The sequence below is a fragment of the Schistocerca nitens genome, chromosome 4, assembly GCF_023898315.1.
Source record: "Schistocerca nitens isolate TAMUIC-IGC-003100 chromosome 4, iqSchNite1.1, whole genome shotgun sequence".
NCBI lineage: Eukaryota > Metazoa > Arthropoda > Insecta > Orthoptera > Acrididae > Schistocerca > Schistocerca nitens.
In genome coordinates this window covers 768122867-768144322 of record NC_064617.1, presented here as the reverse complement: position 1 = coordinate 768144322, position 21456 = coordinate 768122867, and the positions used below count along the sequence as shown (strand labels likewise).

Here is a 21456-nt window from a genome sequence, read left to right as displayed (position 1 = left end):
CCGTAATCGAATAATTCTTTTCGGATTTAGAGAGAACACGACTTCCAAAGGCAATAGTTTTCTGTACTACAACGCCGTCTTCTTCTATCTCTTGAAATAAATGTGCACCTAGGCCTTTGTATGATGAGTCCGTCGCCAAACAAAAATCTTTAGACAAATCCGGATGTGAAAGAAGTGGAGCAGCAACTAAAGCGTCACGAAGTTGTTCAAATTCTGATTGAGCTTCCTCATCCCAACACCAATTAGAATTCTTTCCAGATAATTCACATAAACGAGGTGTGGCCAAATTGTCCAATCTAACAAAACGTCTAAGAAAAATTACAAACACCAAGGAAACTACGAACATCACGTTTTGTGGAAGGAACAGCATAATTACGAATAGCGTCTAGTTTTTCTGGATCAGGGAGAATACCTTCTGTAGAAATAATGTGACCGAGAAATTTCACCTGAGAACGACCAAATTCAGATTTTTCCAAGTTCACTGTCATGCCAACTCGTGCAAAAATACGTAATAATGAATCCAAAATTTTGTTATGCTCACTCCAAGAACGTTTAGCAATAAGAATGTCGTCAACATAAGAAGTAATATTGTCACGAAGATAAACAGGTAAAATTTCATTTAAACTACGAATGAATGCTGCAGAAAATATATGAAGTCCAAACGGTAATTTCCGAAGTCACTTTTGGGTAAAACAGTCAAATCTGGTTATTCTTTACCTACTGTCTAGATAGATTGATAGTAGAAGAGTTGTTTTTATAGATGCAAAGAATAGTGAAAGAGTAGGCAGCGGTGCAGAAAACTAAAAGGGAAATAGCACCACTACAGCTCGGGGCCCTGTGATCGCTACGGCACATATTCACTTAGTGTAGTGAATCCCCTGAGGGCTTTAATAGCTGCACATAAATTTCAGTTTGTGACTTAGTGGCAAATTCGGCGGAAGTGCGTACGTAAATTGATCTAACCACGCACATGGATGTATGTCATTCTTAGAATTGCGAAAGATCTTAAATTTCCGAACAGTCAAAAAGTGTTTATAGTCAAAGCTTTCGCCTCGTGGCGACAAAGACCTACCGCGTCTGTCCCAGTCCCAATGTCGATTATTGTCAAGTTCGCGCGCCTGGCGCTCTCTTGTTGCGTCCCGTAAATGAAACAAATTACTTTCTTCAAACCCCTCTGCTACCTGTGATTCTAAATTTCTTTTGCTGTCTTTTCCTACGATTTCGCTTTCAATATATTTGTCTTGCTTTTGTAATGCCTCAAATTCCCTTTTGACGCATTCGTTAACTTTTCCCTGATTTTCAACATGCTTATTTATGTTCTGGTACTCTTCGGTTTCTGCAAATGGTAATGGAGCTGTATCATCCGAATCTCTGTCCCCATGTAAACTAAGATTTGTCAATTTATCAGAAATCTCCTCAACTCTTTCCGATAAGTCACCTAATTGCTCTTTCTGTTTATTTACGTCTTCCGTAAGTGTCGCGACTCGGGTTTCAGTATTGTCACATTTAGTAGTTAACTGTTCACACTGTTGCGTTAAGTTATTTATTCTGTCATTTGGCACTGATTCCTCGATTCTTTCAAATATTTCTTCCTTATCGTATGCACGTTGTAAATTTAACTCTGAAAAATTTTGTACTATCACGCGATCTTTTTCTTCCCGTTCTCTGTCCTGTTCCTCTTGTCTAATTCCTGTTGAAATTAAACTATTATTGTGAGCATTCAAAACCGGTTGTACTTCTTCTCTAATTTCTTTGTTTGATTCATCATTCGTGTTTTTGAAACATGTCCCTGTTCGTGAGCCTAACTGTGTTTCCATTGTTTCCATCTTCGCGTTAATTCTTCCTATTGCTGTTTCAATTGTCCCTAATTGTGATCCCAAATTTAATATTGCACCCAACAACTGCTCCATAGTAGCCGGTTCGCAATTCTTTTCGCCCCTAACATTTCCCGCAAAACCAGTTTCCTTCGTCATTGCTGTAAAGCTATCTGTGTTCGATACTATTTCAGAATCTTCTATCGTTAATCTCATATTCTGTAAATTTTCTGATTGAGAAAAATTTTGAAATGGTTCCGGACTATTTTCCCGACTTATTACATTGTTTTCCACTTCATTATTCATCACACTGTTTTCCTCTGTTGGCGAGTTCGCCATGTTAACAATTTCGTCATTCTCACTATTCATCATTTTTGCCTTTTTCATTGATCGCGTAATCATTTACAAAATATACAAAACTCGTCACTATATGAAAATTGCACACAATGACACTTTATCTCCAACAATCATTCACTCGAAATGTTTCCCTCAAACACGATTAACGAACAATTGAAATAATTGCACTAAATCGTCAAACGCGTATACAAGGCAATAAAAATTAAATTTTGAAAAATACCATTAGAAGAATGCTAATTACCAAATCTACACATGCAATATAGACTACAATTACTAACTACAAATTACTACAACAATCCTACTGTCTACTATTTCTACAATCAGAAGAATTCCAAGGGACGATCCGAAGCAGTGGACGCCACGTGCATGGGGGCTTAATAAAAATATTAATGCAAATAATTTTAATTTTTTTTTTTTTTTTAGTAGCTGTCTGTCCGATTACGAAGTCTCGTAACGGTTGGCCCTGACTGTTATTGTTACGCAATCTGACTGCTTAGAACAATAACAAAGAATGAAATGGAAATTTTCATTAACACAGTTAATTAATTAAGTCCCCAGCAACTATAAAAACCTACGAAACCAAAGCACAAGTGTAACTGTTCTGTGTGTGGAAGTATGACTCAACGTACGCATCTGGCACGGTTCTTCTTCAACAACACAAGAAATTTTAAATATCATTTATACTGAATTAATTAAAGGAAATAGAAATACCATAATTACTCAAGAAAACCAGAATTACACTCTAATCCAAGAACACAAGCCAGATGCTTTGTTGACTGAACCTGTAATGACGCATTATTTAAAACATGGAAATAATGAAAAATAAATCAAGTTTCGTTACCTTCATATATTGACCAAAATCACTCTCATAATTACAATATATCTCCACACCGCCTCGCTATTACCACATCTGAACAAGAACCTTTCAGTATCACATCTCAGCAAGCACTCCCTACTAGCACATCTGAACACCAACTGACTACTACGAGCTCTCCCCAAGCAGTGACCTCTAGCACATCTCAATAATGACAGCCCGTGGAGGCGGCGGAACAATGCTCTCTAGCGATCTCTGGCGCTGTGGCTCAGTGTAGCCACCTTTCACAGTTTATGCTTGTCTTTCACTCGTGTGAAATGTAGCGAAACAGACTGTTTATAACTTGCTTTTCAAGCTCACCACGAATTATATTGAGTATGTAACAGAACGTTTCTCCCGTCATCTCATATGTTCATAAAACTTTTTTGGTTAGTCCGATAACCGAGGACAGAGTGCATAATACTCGCTACGTTCTTTAGGAGACAGGAAAGCTAATTCACATGCATTCGGCGCTTCTTTAATAGCAGAAACTGCTATGCAGCACTCGTATCAAAACACAGAGGCGTCGTGGTATCCAACCCACCCTGAGAGGTTAAAATCTAACCTGCTTCATACATACGACTGTCGTTCAATAAGCAGTGCCCCACATTTTTTTAAAAGGCCATTAATGTACACAGACCGACGTCCTTGATTGTGCTTCACATTTGTTGTTTGTTCTGTGGGCCGGTGAAGTTTCGAACCATTCTAGCCGATGACAGAGCCGTAGTACAGCGTTAAAAATGACGTCTATATACGACTCACGTTACAAGCAGTGTGCTATGTGCAGAAAAAGAAACGGTGGTGAACATCCATAAACGTTTGTCTGCCATATATGGCGATGCTGCAGTTCGTAGTACACTTGGGCGATGGGTAAAGAAAGTTACAGCCTCAAGAAATGCAGAAACAGAGCTCCATGATCAGCCACGCTCGGGACGTCCTGTCACAGTCACTGCTCTAGACATACCGAATCGTGCGGATGCCGATATTCGTGCCGACCGGCGCATCACAACTCGACAATTGGCTCTACAGCTGTCAGTCAGCACTGGAAGTGCGTCTGCAATGATCGAGACTCGGATATTCAAAGAGGTGCTCACGATGGGTTCCACGAAGGCTCACAGCGGGTTTCACGAAGGCTCACAGCGAACCACAAAATGCAAAGAAAGGCCATTTCATCTGAATTGTTGGAGCGTTTTGAGGCCGGCGGAGAGGCGTCTCTGTTACGGATCGTTACAGGGAACGAAACATGGGTGCACCACTTCGCGTCGGAAACAAAGAGGCAGTCCATGGAGCGGTGTCATCCTCATTCACCACAAAAGAAGAAGTTCAAGACAACCCCCTCTGTCGGAAAAGACATGGCGACAGTCTTCTGGAATTGTGATGGCGTCATTGTCGTGGATGTGATGCCAAGAGGGTCAACCACAAATTCAGAGGAATACGTTAAGACTCTGAAGAAATTCAAGAATCGTTTCCGACGTGTTCGATCGGGGGCAAACGCGGAGGGGCATTGAATTTTGCGCGGAGTGGAAGATAGCTTGTTCCAGAAGCAGACAGCTGCAACAGAAAAAGGAACTGACGAATTTATATAGACGCGCACAGCCAGGATACTAAATAAGAGCTATCCTATGTTTCGATTATGGCGAAGTGATTGGTACTTGATCACTGATCCGGGGCACAGGAGTCTGTGCACACAGACGAGCCGATTAAGTCGAGATAGCGAATAATGAAGTAGCCACAATGTCAAACAGGCGGATGTTGCAGACGCAACACCTATAAAGATTTGTGATCAGTTCTAATTGTCTAGAGCTCTCACCACTCCACCCGTGATGAAGTACATCTTAGTAGTGGAGTATCGGCATCACGATTGCTTTCCTCTGGAAACATGCTCGAAAACTCCAGAAGGGCGCAGACGCAAGCAGAAACTTTCCTGCACGTTGCAGTACTGTTTCTCACCAGTTGAGGTGCTCATCGAAAGTTACTCCCAAGTCCTTCATCGTTTTATGATACGATATTGGGCTACCTTTGTGAGAATGTGTTACATAACAGTAAAATATAGGCTAGTAGGAAAAATGTTTTAATACTGTTTTGTAGCTGACAATTCCGATGCTTGCAGTTTGATTATGACTCTGTCACAAGTGTCAACGTCGATATTATCCTTGCCAACACAATGAGTGTAAGAAACGAATTCACTTTGTGGTTCTGATTTCACGTTAAATTGTAGGCCCCGCCATAATTGGCTCCGGGAACTGGATGTGAGTTTAAACATAGGTAGTGGCGAAGAAGATGCGCAGTAGGGTTTGTACTGTTCAAAATATCTGTTGTGATCATGGTCGCAACTCTGCAAAATGTAGTGCTGGAGTCAGCCTCTAGCCATCTTTACACGGAAATTGCCGACATCTTAACAAAAGTGGAGCGCATACAGTCGAGATCGGTTAGCGATGTATGAGGCAATCAAATGCTTTCCTCCTCAGCTGGAAGCCCGCGAGTTTACCATCTTCACATATTGCAAACCGCTGCCTTGCGACAGTACCTCATCGTCTGTTCACCGACGTAGCACAACCAGCTGTAGTACATCGCGCAGTTCAGCACCAACATTCAACACAATGTGGTGTCAGACTGTCTCGTGTCAGCAGCATCTCCGCCACAGGCTATTCGTATCTCGCAGCACTCAAAGACCCCGAACTGCAAGAGCTGTTGCAGGAAACAAAGTCGCCGTTGGACCCGCAATTAGCGCTCCCGACACTTTAATCAAGTTGTACTGAGACGTGTCCAGAGCAAAATCACGACCTTTTTACAGGCAAGACTAAGGAAAAATGCGTTTGAATCTTTGCACAACCTGGTCTTAGATTGCTTTGTTTGGCCAGGGATGAAGGAAGACCACGGTAAGTGGACACGATGATGCATACGGTGCTAGCATAGCAAGGTCAGTCGGCACGTGCATGCGCCAATCGGAACTTACCGCCACTCGTTTCACATATGTACACGTCGTCGACGCCGGCGGAACATTACCGCCTTCGCACGGTCAAATTTATCTACTGGCGACGATCGACCGATTCAGACGTTGGCCAGAAGCGGCACCTGCGGACATCTCAGCAGAAACCCTGGCGTATCCAGAATGAGATTTTCACTCTGCAGCGGAGTGTGCGCTGATATGGAACTTCCTGGCAGATTAAAACTGTGTACCGGACCGAGACTCGAACTCGGGACCTTTGCTTTTCGCAGGCAAATGCTCTACCATCTGAGCTACCCAAGCACGGCTCACGCCACATCCTCACAGCTTTAATTCCGCCAGTACCTCGTCTCTTACCTTCCAAACTACTCCTACCTGTGGCTAAGCCATGTCTCCGCAATATCGTTTCTTCCAGGAGTGCCAGTTTTGCAAGGTTCGTAGAAGAGCTTCTGTGAAGTTCGGAAGGCAGGAGACGAGATACTGGCAGAACTGAAGCTGTGGGGACGGGTCGTGGGACGTGTTTGAGTAGCTCAGTGGTAGAGCACTTACCCCCGAAAGGCAAAGGTCTCGAGTTCGAGTCTCGGTGCGGCACACAGTTTTAATCTGCTAGGAAGTTTCGTCCCTGGCGTATGTTTTCGTGTTTGCACAGGTTGTGCAAAGGTTCAAACGCATTTTTCCTTAATCTTGCCGCTAAAAAGGTCGTGATTTTGCTGTGGACACGTCTCAGTATGAAAGGTGTAGGTTATTGTTAGTCAGGGACATTCTTTTGTGGGGATTATTGAAAGTAGGATTGCGTTGCGCTAAAAATATTGTGTCAGTTTAGTGATGATCAGAATAAGTAAAGAGAGAAATGTGTGAGTACGTTCAGTTTTGCACAGCTGTTTGAAAATCAAATAACGTAAGAGGTTTACCAGCACAGACATTTATAATTTTTCTAATGGGACGTTTCAATGTCAAGAAATTCCGACGTCCACAACCGTCTAGACACGGAACTGTTTCCACGTTCATCCACAAAGACCTCAGTGCGTGTACACACACACACACACACACACACACACACACACCATGTTACGTCCTGATGGCGTCAGACCGGTCCTCCAACCGCCATACACCGGGTCACATCAGCAGGGGAGACCACACTCTTGTACATTCTGGTTGACGGAAAACACTCAACCGTTGAAACTGACGGCGTCAAGCTGGCATACGTCTTCAATGAGCCGACCCCCACCGAGACTCGACGGACACAGCCTCGCCCAGCCCAGCACCTGGTCCAGCAAAAGCAACTCCGGCACCAGCGCCTGCCACGAAGTCAGCTCTAGGTGACTGGCTCACCACGAGATCTGGTCGACGCGTCCCCTTTCCGGCGCGTTTCATGGACGGCACTCCGCTTCCGCCAAGAGGGCTATTGCAGTGACCGCGGCCAGCAGTTCCGTGCAGCGTAGTACCCGAGTGTATTACGTGAGTGTCGTGGCAGGCAAGTGTTCGAATTCGCGCTATGAAATTAGTTCGGCGCTGGCCGCCAGGAGCGCTGTATTTTGTTTGTTGAGTGTGTGGGTTTACTCTTAGTTTATAACAATTTATATGTTCATGTGGCCCGCATCTCGTGGTCGTGCGGTAGCGTTCTCGCTTCCCACGCCCGGGTTCCCGGGTTCGATTCCCGGCGGGGTCAGGGATTTTCTCTGCCTCGTGATGGCTGGGTGTTGTGTGCTGTCCTTAGGTTAGTTAGGTTTAAGTAGTTCTAAGTTCTAGGGGACTGATGACCATAGATGTTAAGTCCCATAGTGCTCAGAGCCATTTTATGTTCATGTGTACTCTAAGTTCTGTCATGACTGTAACCAGTCAACAAGAGTTTTTTTTCCGTTTTCTCACGAGTGTTGTCTTGGAATACACTGCGTCTACGAAGAAATAAAGTCCTTGTCATTCCAGCAAAGGAGATATCGTTTGTGCATTATTTATCGTAAATTAAGCACACTAACCGGTCGGACGGGCCTGTGCTCAGCCCTACAGCCAGAGATCTTACAGGCTGTTAAGAGGTTTAATTATCTTTACAACAACCAAGAGGGAATAATAAGAGTGGACGATCAAGAACGAAGTGCTCGTATTAAGAAGGGTGTAAGACAAGGCTGTAGCCTTTCGCCCCTATTCTTCAATCTGTACATCGAGGAAGCAATGATGGAAATAAAAGAAAGGTTCAGGAGTGGAATTAAAATACAAGGTGAAAGGATATCAATGATACGATTCGCTGATGACATTGCTATCCTGAGTGAAAGTGAAGAAGAATTAAATGATCTGCTGAACGGTATGAACAGTCTAATGAGTACACAGTATGGTTTGAGAGTAAATCGGAGAAAGACGAAGGTAATGAGAAGTAGTAGAAACGAGAACAGCGAGAAACTAAACATCGGGATTGATGGTCACGAAGTCAATGAAGTTAAGGAATTATGCTACCTAGGCAGTAAAATAACCAATGACGGACGGAGCAAGGAGGACATCAAAAGCAGACTCGCTATGGCAAAAAAGGCATTTCTGGCCAAGAGAAGTCTACTAATATCAAATGCCGGCCTTAATTTGAGGAGGAAATTTATGAGGATGTACGTCTGGAGTACAGCATTGTATGGTAGTGAAACATGGACTGTGGGAAAACCGGAACAGAAGAGAATCGAAGCATTTGAGATGTGGTGCTATAGACGAATGTTGAAAATTAGGTGGACTGATCGGAGAGGAAAGGAATATGTGGAAAACATTGTTAAGGAGATGGGACAGGATGATAGGACATCTGCTAAGACATGAGGGAATGACTTCCATGGTACTAGAGGGAGCTGTAGAGGGCAAAAACTGTAGAGGAAGACAGAGATTGGACTACGTCAAGCAAATAATTGAGGACGTAGGTTGCAAGTGCTACTCTGAGATGAAGAGGTTAGCACAGGAACGGAATTCGTGGCGGGCCGCATCAAACCAGTCAGTAGACTGATGACAAAAAAAAAAAAAAAAAAAAAAAAAAAAAAAAAAAAAAAAAAAAAACCGCACTGTATTGTCGAATCAATTCGGTTATGTTGACAACGTAACGCTGTTTTCCTTGAGATGATGTTGACCGTAACCAGATTTTTGTTGTGAAATACTCAATGGCTTTAACGTCTAACTATAGTGTTTGCTTCAGTGATAACAAAGGCCAATTAATTTAATAGTAAAGGAACGTCTCACCACTGCCAAACACGCTTCGCTTCAGCTGCTGAGTACGTCCTTTGGTTCAAGATCATCACCGGACAAGATATTAATCGTCCGCTTAAAAGAGCTCACTGATCGCTTTGGAGCGCTGTGGATGGTGGGAACCTGTACCACGCGATCATGTGAGCCTTCACTACTGAGGTAAGTCAAGGCAGTGAAATGATGTGTATGATTCCGTCGAATGTATGGAATCAGCGCGGTAAAATGGGTCGATGCGGAGACATGACAACGGTCGAGAGCAGCAGTCGTAATTGGACGTTCCATGACCACGACATGAATGAAGCTGGCCAACATGCTATAACTTAGCAACCTGTATCATACCCTTCTGTCTAACAGGTCTCACAGAATTGCTGCTTTAATCTCCTTCCTGTGATTATTTGTGATCGTGAACTATTAGATTATGTACACAACAATGTATAATGTGGTTTTCATTTGTCCTCACATCTATTAACACTGTGTTCAGTCTGATAATCAGATTTGTAAACTATACGACATCTACAACTTTTCACAACTCAATAAACTACACAGACTAGAGTAATGCTCAGTCATTTCACAAGTGGCAATAATCAACAAAATATTCACCGAGAACTTTACCATACTGATATTTTAATTATATACATGTATACACATTATATACATTTTATATGAATTTATATTTATATTCATTTTAATTACCGGACACTGACTGAAAAAGCGAATAACCTGACTAGTCGAAACTGGTTGAATGCTAGCACGCCACGCACTTAAACTATCCAGTCACATTGATGTGACCACCCGTTTAAAGCCTGAATAACCACCATTTGCAGTGCGGACCTTTGCGGGAAGTGTAGGAAGAGGGTCAGTGAGGGTCTGAAAGGTATCTATTTAGCGCCATGGCCAGCAGTGAGGTTTGTCGGTTGAAGATCCGTGACACGAACAGCCCGATCGAAGTAGTCTCACAGATTCACCATTGGGTTTAAATCTGGGGGGGGGGGGGGGTTGGCGGACAGAGGGATGTGATTAGCTCATCCTGGTCCTCTTCGAACCACGCATGTACATTACGAACTGTGTGGCGCCTTGGATTGTGAAACGTCCCCTTAGAAAAATTGTTGAATTACTGTGCTGATAAACCCCTTACGTTATTTGATTTTCAAACAGCTGAGCAGAACTGGACATACTCAGACATTTCGCTCTTTACTTATTCTGATCAACACTAAACTGACACACAATATTTTTAGCGCAACGCAATCTGACAAAATCCCTACAAAAGAATGGCCCTGACTAACATTAACCTATACCTTTCACAAATCACTTACCTCACAAAAATCTTCGTTACTCGAACTACTGCAATACAGCGAGCGCCACTACTGAAGGCACTAACTACTGATAGGCATAGTTAGCAAATGAAAGATTTTGACAGAGAACAAACAATGTAATTACCTTAATAGTGTTCAAAGGTCATAACATATAGCAGTTCATGACATCCAGTCTTACAAATTTACTGTCTCTGATGGACACACGTCCAGATCATCCGCTCTCAAAACTCCGCCATCTCTCTTCCCACATCCACCACTGCTGGCGGCTCACCTCCAACTGCGCAACGCTACGCGCTGTTAACAGCCAACTGCCCAACACTACAATAGCGACTATTACAACAATGCCAACCAGTCACAGACTGCACACAGCACAGCCAGTGATTTTCATACAGAGCGCTATGTGACGTTACCAACATAAAAACCTAAACAGCCTACTTACAATTGTCCTGCTGGTATATGCCATCATGCCGGGGAAAAACAAAGCGGTGGACTTGGTCCTCAACGACAGATATGTACTTTTGTCGATTGGATCTTCCAAAATGAAGAGATCACCCAGGGAATGTTACGAACACATTCCCCAGATCATAACGCTCCCTTCTCCTGTCTGGACCCTTCAGATGATTGTTACAAGATGTTTGCTTTAAGATGTTTCACGTCGTACACCTTAGCTGCCATCTATGCGATGAAAAGGTCATCTGTCGACACTCAGTAGACATCCAGTTGCCGTACTGGCATGCACGCCGGCCGGAGTGGCCGAGCGGTTCTAGGCGCTACAGTCTGGAACCGCGCGACTGCTACGGTCGCAGGGTCGAATCCTGCCTCGGGCATGGATGTGTATGATGTCCTTAGGTTAGTTAGGTTTAAGTAGTTCTCAGTCTAGGGGACTGATGACCTCAGAAGTTAAGTCCCATAGTGCTCAGAGCCATTTTTTTACCGGCATGCAGATCACAGCCTTCATCGCCGATGAACAGCTGCCAGCATGGGTGCATGAACGAGACGCGTTCTGATGAGGCCCGTACACAGAAACGTTCACTGAACGGTCGTTGAGGAGACACCGTTGGCAGCCTATTGATTCATCTGGGCAGTCACTTGCTCAACAATTGCACGTCTACACAGCCGTTATTCTCCCCTGTTGCCTCTGCGCCGGTTTTGGCAGTTTTGGATAGCGCCATTTTGCCATGCACGGTGTACTTTAACCACGACAGCACGCACAATTTACAAATGTAGCCTTCTTGGGAATGTTTCCACCCTTTACACAAATGCCAGTCACATAAATAGCTCTGTTTCCGCAATACGACGACGACTGCACTGTTTTACGCGTCCCTTCGAAACACTTTGGGAGTACTGTCACCTGCCGTTTGTGATTGGTTATCATACGCGGTGGTAACATCAATGCGAATGGCCTCTTTGACTACACGGCGCTGGCTGACTAACTGACATAGTGACTGAGACTAGGGATAAGCGCGTGGCGCCTATTTATAGATGTGGCGTAGTATAGAAATTGCAAATTGGTAAAATGAAGCACTATTTTTAAACAGACAGAAAAAATGAAAGACACAAAGATAAAATAGACAGATAACAAAGTTTATTGAATTACTAGCTGAGAAACCGAGCATGGCCTGGTTATTTATTTATAGCTGTGCTTGAGACTTCGTATGCATAGAATTTACTTTTGCTTTATAAAGCTTCTTTGTATACAACGTTTGAAGTAGTATAAGTGGGGGCATGAACGAGGAGCTTGTTGGCTTCACTAACACAGAAGAGAGCTGGACACGCGAAAAGCAGCTGACACAAAGATCCATGCTAGCTACGTGCAGCATGTGCCCCGTGGTTTGTTTATCACCGTGGCGTAACATAAGCTCAACGGGAATTGTACAGGTTTTGCGCAAAATCGTAAATTGTTAGGAACACGCAGGATCTGGGGTAAAAAAACTTGTTCGTCTGCTTCACTTCCTGTCAAAATTTCCTCTTATATAATGTTACGTTGAAGAGAAGTAACTTTAAGCCTCTGAGTGAAGATATCTGAGATAAAGATCTGGATCAGAGCTAAGGCGGCACTGACTTCCGGAAAGAGTTTCCAAAGAGCGGGCTGAAGCCTGATGTTCTCGAGCCACAGTAAGTGTCACACCCCGATCCTCGTTGGATTTTTAAGACTGCATAGTTCAAAAAAATGGTTCAAATGGTTCAAATGGCTCTGAGCACTATGCGACTTATCATTTGAGGTCATCAGTCCCCTAGAACTTAGAACTAATTAAACCTAACTAACCTAAGGACATCACACACATCCATGCCCGAGGCAGGATTCGAACCTGCGACCGTAGCGCTCGCGCAGTTCCAGACTGTAGCGCCTAGAATCGCTCGGCCACTCCGGCCGGCGACTGCATAGTCCCCAGTCTTTTAACGTTCTGAGTTATTCAGAAAGACTCGACCGTTTTCTAGGCGTTTTTATTCATTAAAAAACAAATCAAAATGTGATGAGCAGGCACCCAAATCGTAAAACAAACTTAATAAATTCGTTTTTCCTAGCAAAAAATGTAAAGATAAACAATCGAAAGAAGCAAAGTAATGTCGATAAGTTTTTAATACACAAAGCGAAATCAGTACGTCCATATATGTAAATTCTTTGTTCGTTTGTAGCCATTAAAATAAGATTGCGGTCCTTACTGTGTCACTGAGATAAAATTCTGAAAATACTTCCGTTACTGAGGTAGAAAGCTAACAGTGCTATCTATTCGTTCTTTGGAGTGCTAAGAAACTAACAGCGCCATCTATTGGTTCTTTGGTGTACTGTGCTGTTATGATTAAACATGTGAATTACTAAGTAAGCAGATGATTTTTAGATAAAACTTCAGATCATGATTTTTTTCCCTTTATCCATTTTTGATGAAATAAAGCCTGTATGTTGTTCCAAGCTACGCTAAAGTTACCTATTAAATCCCATGAAAATTCGTGTAGTAGTTTTGGAGATTAGTTTGTTCAAACAGACAGATGTGATGCTGTTACAGTTTTATCATTTGTGTAGAAGAACTGTATAACCAGCTAATGAGTGAATATTTTTCCCAAACGGGATTAATTAACAAACTAACAGGTTATTTAAATAAAAGTGTACATTTTGGAGGGAGAAAAAATGGGAGTACAGAACTGTAGCACTGGATTTTGGAAATAATTACAATTTAAGATTGGATAATTCTGGAACAAGAAAATTTTAAATACAAATAACTTTTGAAGTATTACATTTTCAGGAAAAGTTAGATGTCTGCTTGAAAGTGGAGAACGATGTGTTTCAGATAAACTATTCGAATACAGAAACAATTTTGTGATCACTGAATTTTGACGCTCACGTAGTTTGCAGGGATAATAAATCATGAATATTTCTTTAAATAAAATGTCTCCATAAGAACTAAATATACTGTTGCCATCACAATCTGCAAATTACAACTGAGTAAAGAACTTTAATTAAATACTGCTTGAACAAGATGCCAGTTATTTCATGTAACTATCGACAGTGGACTATTATTACAAATAAATCAGGAAAGGAAAATAATTTTTTTATTCAACTGTTTTTATCGCAAAGTTTTTCCAACAAGGCTACCTACATGGGCTATGCAATAGCTGTCTTCAGAATTACTATAAACCTCTCATTCTGCTGCACAGCATCAAGTCATAAACATGTAAAAATAACGCGAGACAAAGTTGCCACGGGTGCTTCAACCAGTATATATTGGATGCAAATGCAATCCTAGAGGTCACTGATGCATGCATGACGTACAGATAACCGCTCAAAGTAATTGGAAGAAGATTCCTTTAGATGTAATTAATAGTGCTGGGGTATTTTTGCAAAATTTCAAATTATTATAAACGTTTATAAAACAGTTTTTACGAACGCTGATTACATTTCAACTTCTGTATGAAACACATTTGTTTATGTTTCATGGTTTCGAAGATATTCCCTCTAAACCAATAATGCCAAATTACCTTTATGGCGGTGTCTTGCCCCTTAAAAGTGAAACCGGGCAAAATATGCGTATTGCATTACTTTGCTCATTCTACATACCCGTCAAGTTTCATCACGATCATTTATTTACACCTGGGAAGCTTCCCTTGTCAGTCTTTTGCCAGAGGTGTCTGCCCACGGGCAATGTTGATGTGGATGGCCGGACAGGGTTTTAAAACCGACTACACCTGAACGCAAAACTAGTGTTGTGGTTGCTGCCCCGAGTCCGTCAGTGGTCAGAAATTAAGACGGTTATCATATTTTAGAGATTACTGTAGTTACCAATCACGCAGCGTAATAAAAGAAAAGGGAATTCGGGCCGTTGGAGGGAAGTTTCCATACCACTGTGTAAGGAATAAGCAAACTGTTACTTGGCCCGAAGACGCGCCGCGAAACCTGTTAGGAGAACGCAACCGCAAAATGCCGTCGCGCAAGACATTTTCCGGTTTTAACGACAACGATTTTCAGCTGTGCGGAGGCTGTTGGTCCCGCTAGATCCACTCGAAAGCTATAGTGCGCAGTAAATCCTGATGACAGCTTAACGATAACCCTCTCATAAATACACTTTTTTCCAATATTCATTCGGTCCTGCGTTGAGAACAAAAAAATGGCTCTGAGCATTATGGGACTTAACTTCTAAGGTCATCAGTCCCCTAGAACTTAGAACTACTTAAACCTAACTAACCTAAGGACATCACACACATCCATGCCCGAGGCAGGATTCGAACCTGCGACCGTAGCGGTCACGCGGTTCCAGACTGTAGCGCCTAGAACCGCTCGGCCACTTCAACCGGCCTGTTTTTAGACACTTCATATTTGTTCAATCTGTTGTAATATTGTGAATTCTTTTACTTTTCGTCTCGCTACGAAAGGGCGAACAATCAGTATGTGAATTGTATTGTTACACATATTGCTGCAAGCGTGTTGCAGTTATCAGGAACGTCAATTGCAGTGGTGTTTTTTTTTTATGTCGTCGGTCTTCCGACTGGTTTTATGCCGCCCGCAACGAATTCCTCTCCTTTGCTAGGTTCTTAATCTCAGAGGGCACTTGCAGCCTACGTCCTCAATTATTTCCTGGATGTATTCCAGTCTCTGTGTTCTACAGTTTTTACCCTCTACAGCTCCCTCTAGCACCATGGAAGTAATTCCGTGATGTCTTAACAGATGTCCTATCATTCTGTCCCTTATTTTTGTTAGTGTTTTTCCACATATTCCTTTCCTCGCTGATTCTGCACAGAACCTCCTCATTTCTTACCTTATCAGTACACCTAATTTTCAACATTCGTCTACCGTGGCATGCGTGTCCCATTTTCATCTGGACTGCAACTTCAAATGGTTCAAATGGCTCTGAGCACTATGGGACTCAACTGCTGTGGTTATCAGTCCCCTAGAACTTAGAACTACTTAAACCTAACCAACCTAAGGACATCACACACATCCATGCCCGAGGCAGGATTCGAACCTGCGACCGTAGCAGTCCCACGGTTCCGGACTGCGCGCCTAGAACCGCGAGACCACCGCGGCCGGCGGACTGCAACTCTTGCCACTTTCATAAACTATGTATTGTTACAAGATTCTAGTTTACAAGCCACGGCTGGTTTGATTGTAATTTCGCGCGGAATAAGCATGTGTTAATCGAACTGATCTTCTAAGATAAGTCGTAAGGTCAGTATTGCCTCACGTGTTCCAACATTTCTGCGGAATCCAAACTGATCTTCGCCGAGGGCGGCTTCTACCAGTTTTTCCATTCGTCTGTAAAGAATTCGCGTTAGTATTTTGCAGCTGTGACTTATTAAACTGATAGTTCGGTAATTTTCACATCTGTTAACACCTGCTTTCTTTGGGATTGGAATTATTATATTCTTCTTGAAGTCTGAGGTTATTTCGCCTGTCTCATACATCTTGCTCACCAGATGGTAGAGTTTTGTCAGGACTGGCTCTCCCAAGGCCGTCAGTAGTTCCAATGGATTGTTGTCTACTCCTGGGGCCTTGTTTCGACTCGGGTCTTTCAGTGCTCTGTCAAACTCTTCACGCAGTATCGTATCTCCCTTTTCATCTTCATCTACATCCTCTTCCATTTCCATAATATTGTCTTCAAGTACATCGCCCTTGTATAAACCCTCTATATACTCCTTCCACCTTTCTGCTTTTCCATCTTTGCTTAGAACTGGGTTTCCATCTGAGCTCTTGATATTCATACAAGTGGCTCTCCTTTCTCCAAAGGTCTCTTTAATTTTCCTGTAGGCAGTATCTATCTTACCCCTAGTGAGATAAGCCTCTACATCCTTACATTTGTCCTCTAGCCATCCCTGCTTAGCCATTTTGCACTTCCTGTCGATCTCATTTTTGAGACGTTTGTATTCCCTTTTGCCTGCTTCATTTACTGCGTTTTTAAATTTTCTCCTTTCATCAATTTAATTCAATATTTCTTCTGTTACCCAAGGATTTCTACTAGCCCTCGTCTTAACTACGCATTTAAACACATGCAAACTCTCTATAACGCGGGACAAAATTAAGACTTAATGGATGCCTTTTCATTGGCTACTGATTTCCCGTGGGCTCGACATAGAGCCGAGCGTTCACAATGTATGGCGGGCTGGGCGACTAGTGTGACGTACAGAGTTCGTTGCGGGTCCCATATTTTTTAGTTAAACTAAGTATTCGATGGATTTTCTTTATCATGGAGTACGCGGTATGAATACAAGTTGTTTCAGCAGCATGGGGATCTCTAAGAAACTTGCTATTCTAACTACTATTTGTTATAATAAAATGACAAGAAACTAGGTATCGGTAGATAAAGGCTTCCTGTATTAAATGTTTTTCGTGTTATACCCTGTGTGCCATTTCAGTGATGCCGCACAATGATGATATATTCAAAGCGCGTCGTTTAGATACAATTTGTCGCAGTTAAATATCAAATAATGACACTTGTAGATAAAGTCTTTAGAAACTGTATACCACGAACGGAGGCCTGGTTGCCATGTTTAAGTTATAGCTAAGTATGAAACTTCCTAGCGGATTAAAACTGTGTGCCGGACCGAGACTCGAACTCGGGACCTTTGCCTTTCGCGGGCAAGTGCTCTACCACTGAGCTACCCAAGCACGACTCACGCCCCCTCCTCACAGCTTTAATTCCGCCAGTACCTCGTCTCCTACCTTCCAAACTTCACGGAACCTCTTCCGCGAATCTGCCAGGAAGTTTCATATCAGCACACACTCCGCTGTAGAGTGAAAATTTCATTCTATAGCTAAGTAAAAAGCATGGTGAGCTGTGAAATAAAAGGTAGCAGGTTTGCCTCCGCCACCTTCCAAAATTTTTTTCTGATCTTTTGCTTTCTAAAAGAGTCTGGGTCCTTTTTATTAAATTAATATAAGTATTACCTTCAGTAGTCGACGATATTTATTATAAACAATGCACTTGATGCAATTCTTGTTGCAAAGACCTACAGCTGGAATGTTTTCCTAGTAAATTGAAATCTTAACATTGCTGCCAGTCTATGTTAGAAAATAAAGACAAGTTACCGACTGGAATTTTTTGCTCTTAGGAAATTTTGTGTAAAATACATGTACCTTTCTCTTGGTTTTATGGACTGCCTCATGTTTTTATCTTGGCAGTATATATCTTTTTTCAGTTATAGTGAGCAGCTACGAAAAAGTCCCCCCCCCCCCCCTTCCATTCAAATGAAATTACTAAACGAATCCATGTAAAGAAGTGCGCTTCTCCAGCACGATGGTAATCAATGCAACATCGGGAATGAGGGTACTACGCTTGAGTAAACTGATATTAAACGCTACAATTATATTCAATTTAAAACCGAAAATGTGATGCAGATTCAACTAAATTAATGAATAACTTTCACTAGTATGTATGTCAGGTCGTTGTACAGCATAACTCGCAGTTCTAACCTTCGACAAGTTCAGAGTTTGCTTCGCGATTTCCTCCTTTTTTTTTTTCAACAAGTGCCAACAGCTGACGCAGCTGTTTTACGCACGTCCATTTTGGTAAAGAAACTGTGCTTTACGCAACAGATACTGCAGACTGCCACTGGAGAGCGCTGAGGTCTCACATCATAAGGAGCACGTTCCGTGAGATGAAGCAACTCGTTTCAGAGCATGCAGCGGCAGCATCGACGGATAGCTCGTCTGGCGTGCTACGCGGTGAGAAACACGTCCCGTTGCAGTACGCCTTAACGCCGTGTGCATGGTATTGCCTGGCCTGGCGGTGAAACATCCGTCACTGTGCGTACGGACGTCAACGTGTTAAACGTCAACATATTTAAAGTAATGCAGAAGCGGAGAAACTTAAGTGTTTTGAAACTCTTTCCATCCACAATAATTGCATTAGCCTACCGCTGTATAGCGTGTCATCTTATCTAGGTCCATGCTGTTCCATTGTGTCACAGGGTTGTGATGTTTAAACGTAAGAGCTAACCCCCATTATTTCGAAATATTGTTCCTTAGATGTCTATCTTAGCTTCTTTGTGTTCAAAAGATAAGAACAGGACAAAAACTTGTGAAGAGCAACGAATAAACAACAACTTTCAACGACAGAACACATCGTTGTAAGTAGTTTAATAAACAATCATTAATATCAGTAACATAATCAATAGCAACGCATTTTGGGAGTCAGACTCCCATCATCTGGCTGCCTAAGTCAATCCTTCATTCGTAAGCACTCACAGTCAAAATACAAAAACAAAATTTTTCAGAAATGAAGCCCTCGTCTTACTTTAAAAATGTCAGCACCAGATGCCCTGTACCGTTTATTCGTCTTATCGCACATCCCGCAAAGCGTTGCTTCCGTAAGGCGGTAAACACCGAGCACATCCGCTGCCTCAAGTACATTACCAAATTTAAGCCGCTTGGTTCCTGTTTCGAGTTCCTCAGGTAGGTCATGTTTCTGTGCTTTCCTTTCCACCTGTGTCACGTGAACGTCCTCTTCTGTGTCTTTCAGCGGCTGTGCCCAAGGCGTTGGGAGACACTATACTATTAGCCACCTGTGCCAAATTGTTCACATTTATTGCTCGAATACCAGCCTTAAAAAAATAAAAAAAACCGCTGAAGGCGTTACCACTCTCGTTAGCCTCGGCTTCTTTGCTCGAAGTAAAGAGTGGTCGAACGATGTGCAGATACTAGTTCTAACACGGCACTTTTCATTCTAGCTTCTGCATACAATAACATTGTTGTTATAAGGAATTCTACCGTAGTATAATGAAAAACGCCAACATATAGTGAGAAACTCTCATGTTATTGTAGGCTAGTTTCCCCTAAATGTTTTCGAAAAATGTTGGTTTTAATATTCAGTTTCTCAGAACAGTCGCTGTAGACAAGTAAACTCTTAAACATGACGAACAGAATATTTCTGTCTGTCTGTCTCTTAAACAAATTCTCCTTGGTGAAAAGATAAACAATATTTCACTCATTTCGGAGCAAATATTTATATGCAAAATAATCATAACGAAAATTAGAGAGAGAGAGAGAGAGAGAGGGAGAGAGAGAGAGAGAGAGAGAATGTAAAGTCAACATAATTCGTAAATGTTGCTGAGGTATCTCTTGTGCAGAAGGAGCGAATGTTCTTTACGCAGACGAAAATGACAGTTACTGGCAATAAAGATAGAACGTTTGTAACACTTTTTACAAAGATTTAATGCACACAGATTTACTCCTCTTTTCAATATTCTGCTTCTGAGACATCTTCCGTTTCTATTTACTTTCTTAGTCAAGAGACATCCACGAAAATGCCTTAGCATAAAGTCTAATTAGTGATATAACGCAGAGCTATCTTTTTCACTTACACATGCTTCAAGGAGACACAGTAAATATTCTGGGCCCTCTGTTCTGAGAACATCCTGTGGTTCCTCTTTTAAGGGAAATAAAAGCTAGCGAGACACAAAATTAATCCTCTCCGGGAGACATCAGTCTAATAGTGTGTGAGATCACCTCTGTCCTCGATAATGGGATCAGTTCGGCTACGAAGACTGCCCACTACTTCCGTCAGCTATGCTATATCCAGCAGATGTCCGTAATTGGTGATAAGATCACGTAGAGCTAACAAACTGGAGCATAGTGATTTCAGCAGCAGGCTAACAGCCTTCTCTATACGCAGTACTGTATAATTAAATATGCCACGCGAGCGATTTAGTCGATTATTTCACACAAAACGTTATCAAGCAAACATCAGTAAAGTTTATGTTTAAAGGCAGAAACGATTTTTGTCGACCAGATGTCTTTACTATTATGGAGTTACTAATTTGCATGGTCCCGTCAGTTTCCGTTACCGTGTAATTTATCGACTTTGCGTAAATTTTGCTATATGGAACTTTCATACAAACTTTATGAAACAGGTGAACTTTTCGTGAAACGAAATACAGCTTCATTTTTGTGAACTCCAGCAGTGTTTGTTCTGTTATAACCGTCACGCAAAACATACAGTTTCAGCTACGAACTGAATACAAAGATGAAAATCCAGAGTGTGTCTAACAACTTAATGACATAGTTACTTCCTTATCAGAGTATCAGCGCAGTCTAATACATATGATCACAACAGTCTTTGGTGCGAAAGTTGTTATTCACACGCGTCGTAGAGATAATTTCTTTTTAATTATTTTATACGTAAATAAAGAATAAGCTATTATGTTTTTGGGTTCCATGCGTTAGTAAATTACCGAGAGATATGAATTACCGTGAAAAACATGTAACAATAGCCCAATTACAATGACTCCGTGACAAGCTACTACTTATTCACGAAGAAGTGAAATATGAAATATGTGTATATGAAATATTTGCTGCTCATTCCGCTAAATGCAAGAGAATATAAAAACATATTTCCTGCCGTTATTATCATAGGTTCTCTGACGCATAAAATTTTTTTATGGACTGTAATATTCGCCCATTCTTATACTTCACTTGACTTTCTAATACACTAATATTTTTCTGAACGTAATTACTTTTGCTTCAAAAGAAAGTGCGTT

General features: G+C 42.0%; 1 protein-coding gene across 1 annotated transcript in view; it reads left to right on the top strand.

Moving 5' to 3' along the window:
• The first annotated feature begins 5887 nt into the window (after positions 1 to 5887).
• LOC126252556 (TATA-binding protein-associated factor 2N-like) overlaps positions 5888 to 21456 on the top strand; it is a 44590-nt gene continuing 29021 nt past the window's right edge. Inside the window, exon 1 of the mRNA XM_049953457.1 lies at positions 5888 to 5903. Within this exon, the coding sequence (XP_049809414.1) occupies positions 5888 to 5903 (16 nt within the window). The remainder of the gene's footprint in view (positions 5904 to 21456) is intronic.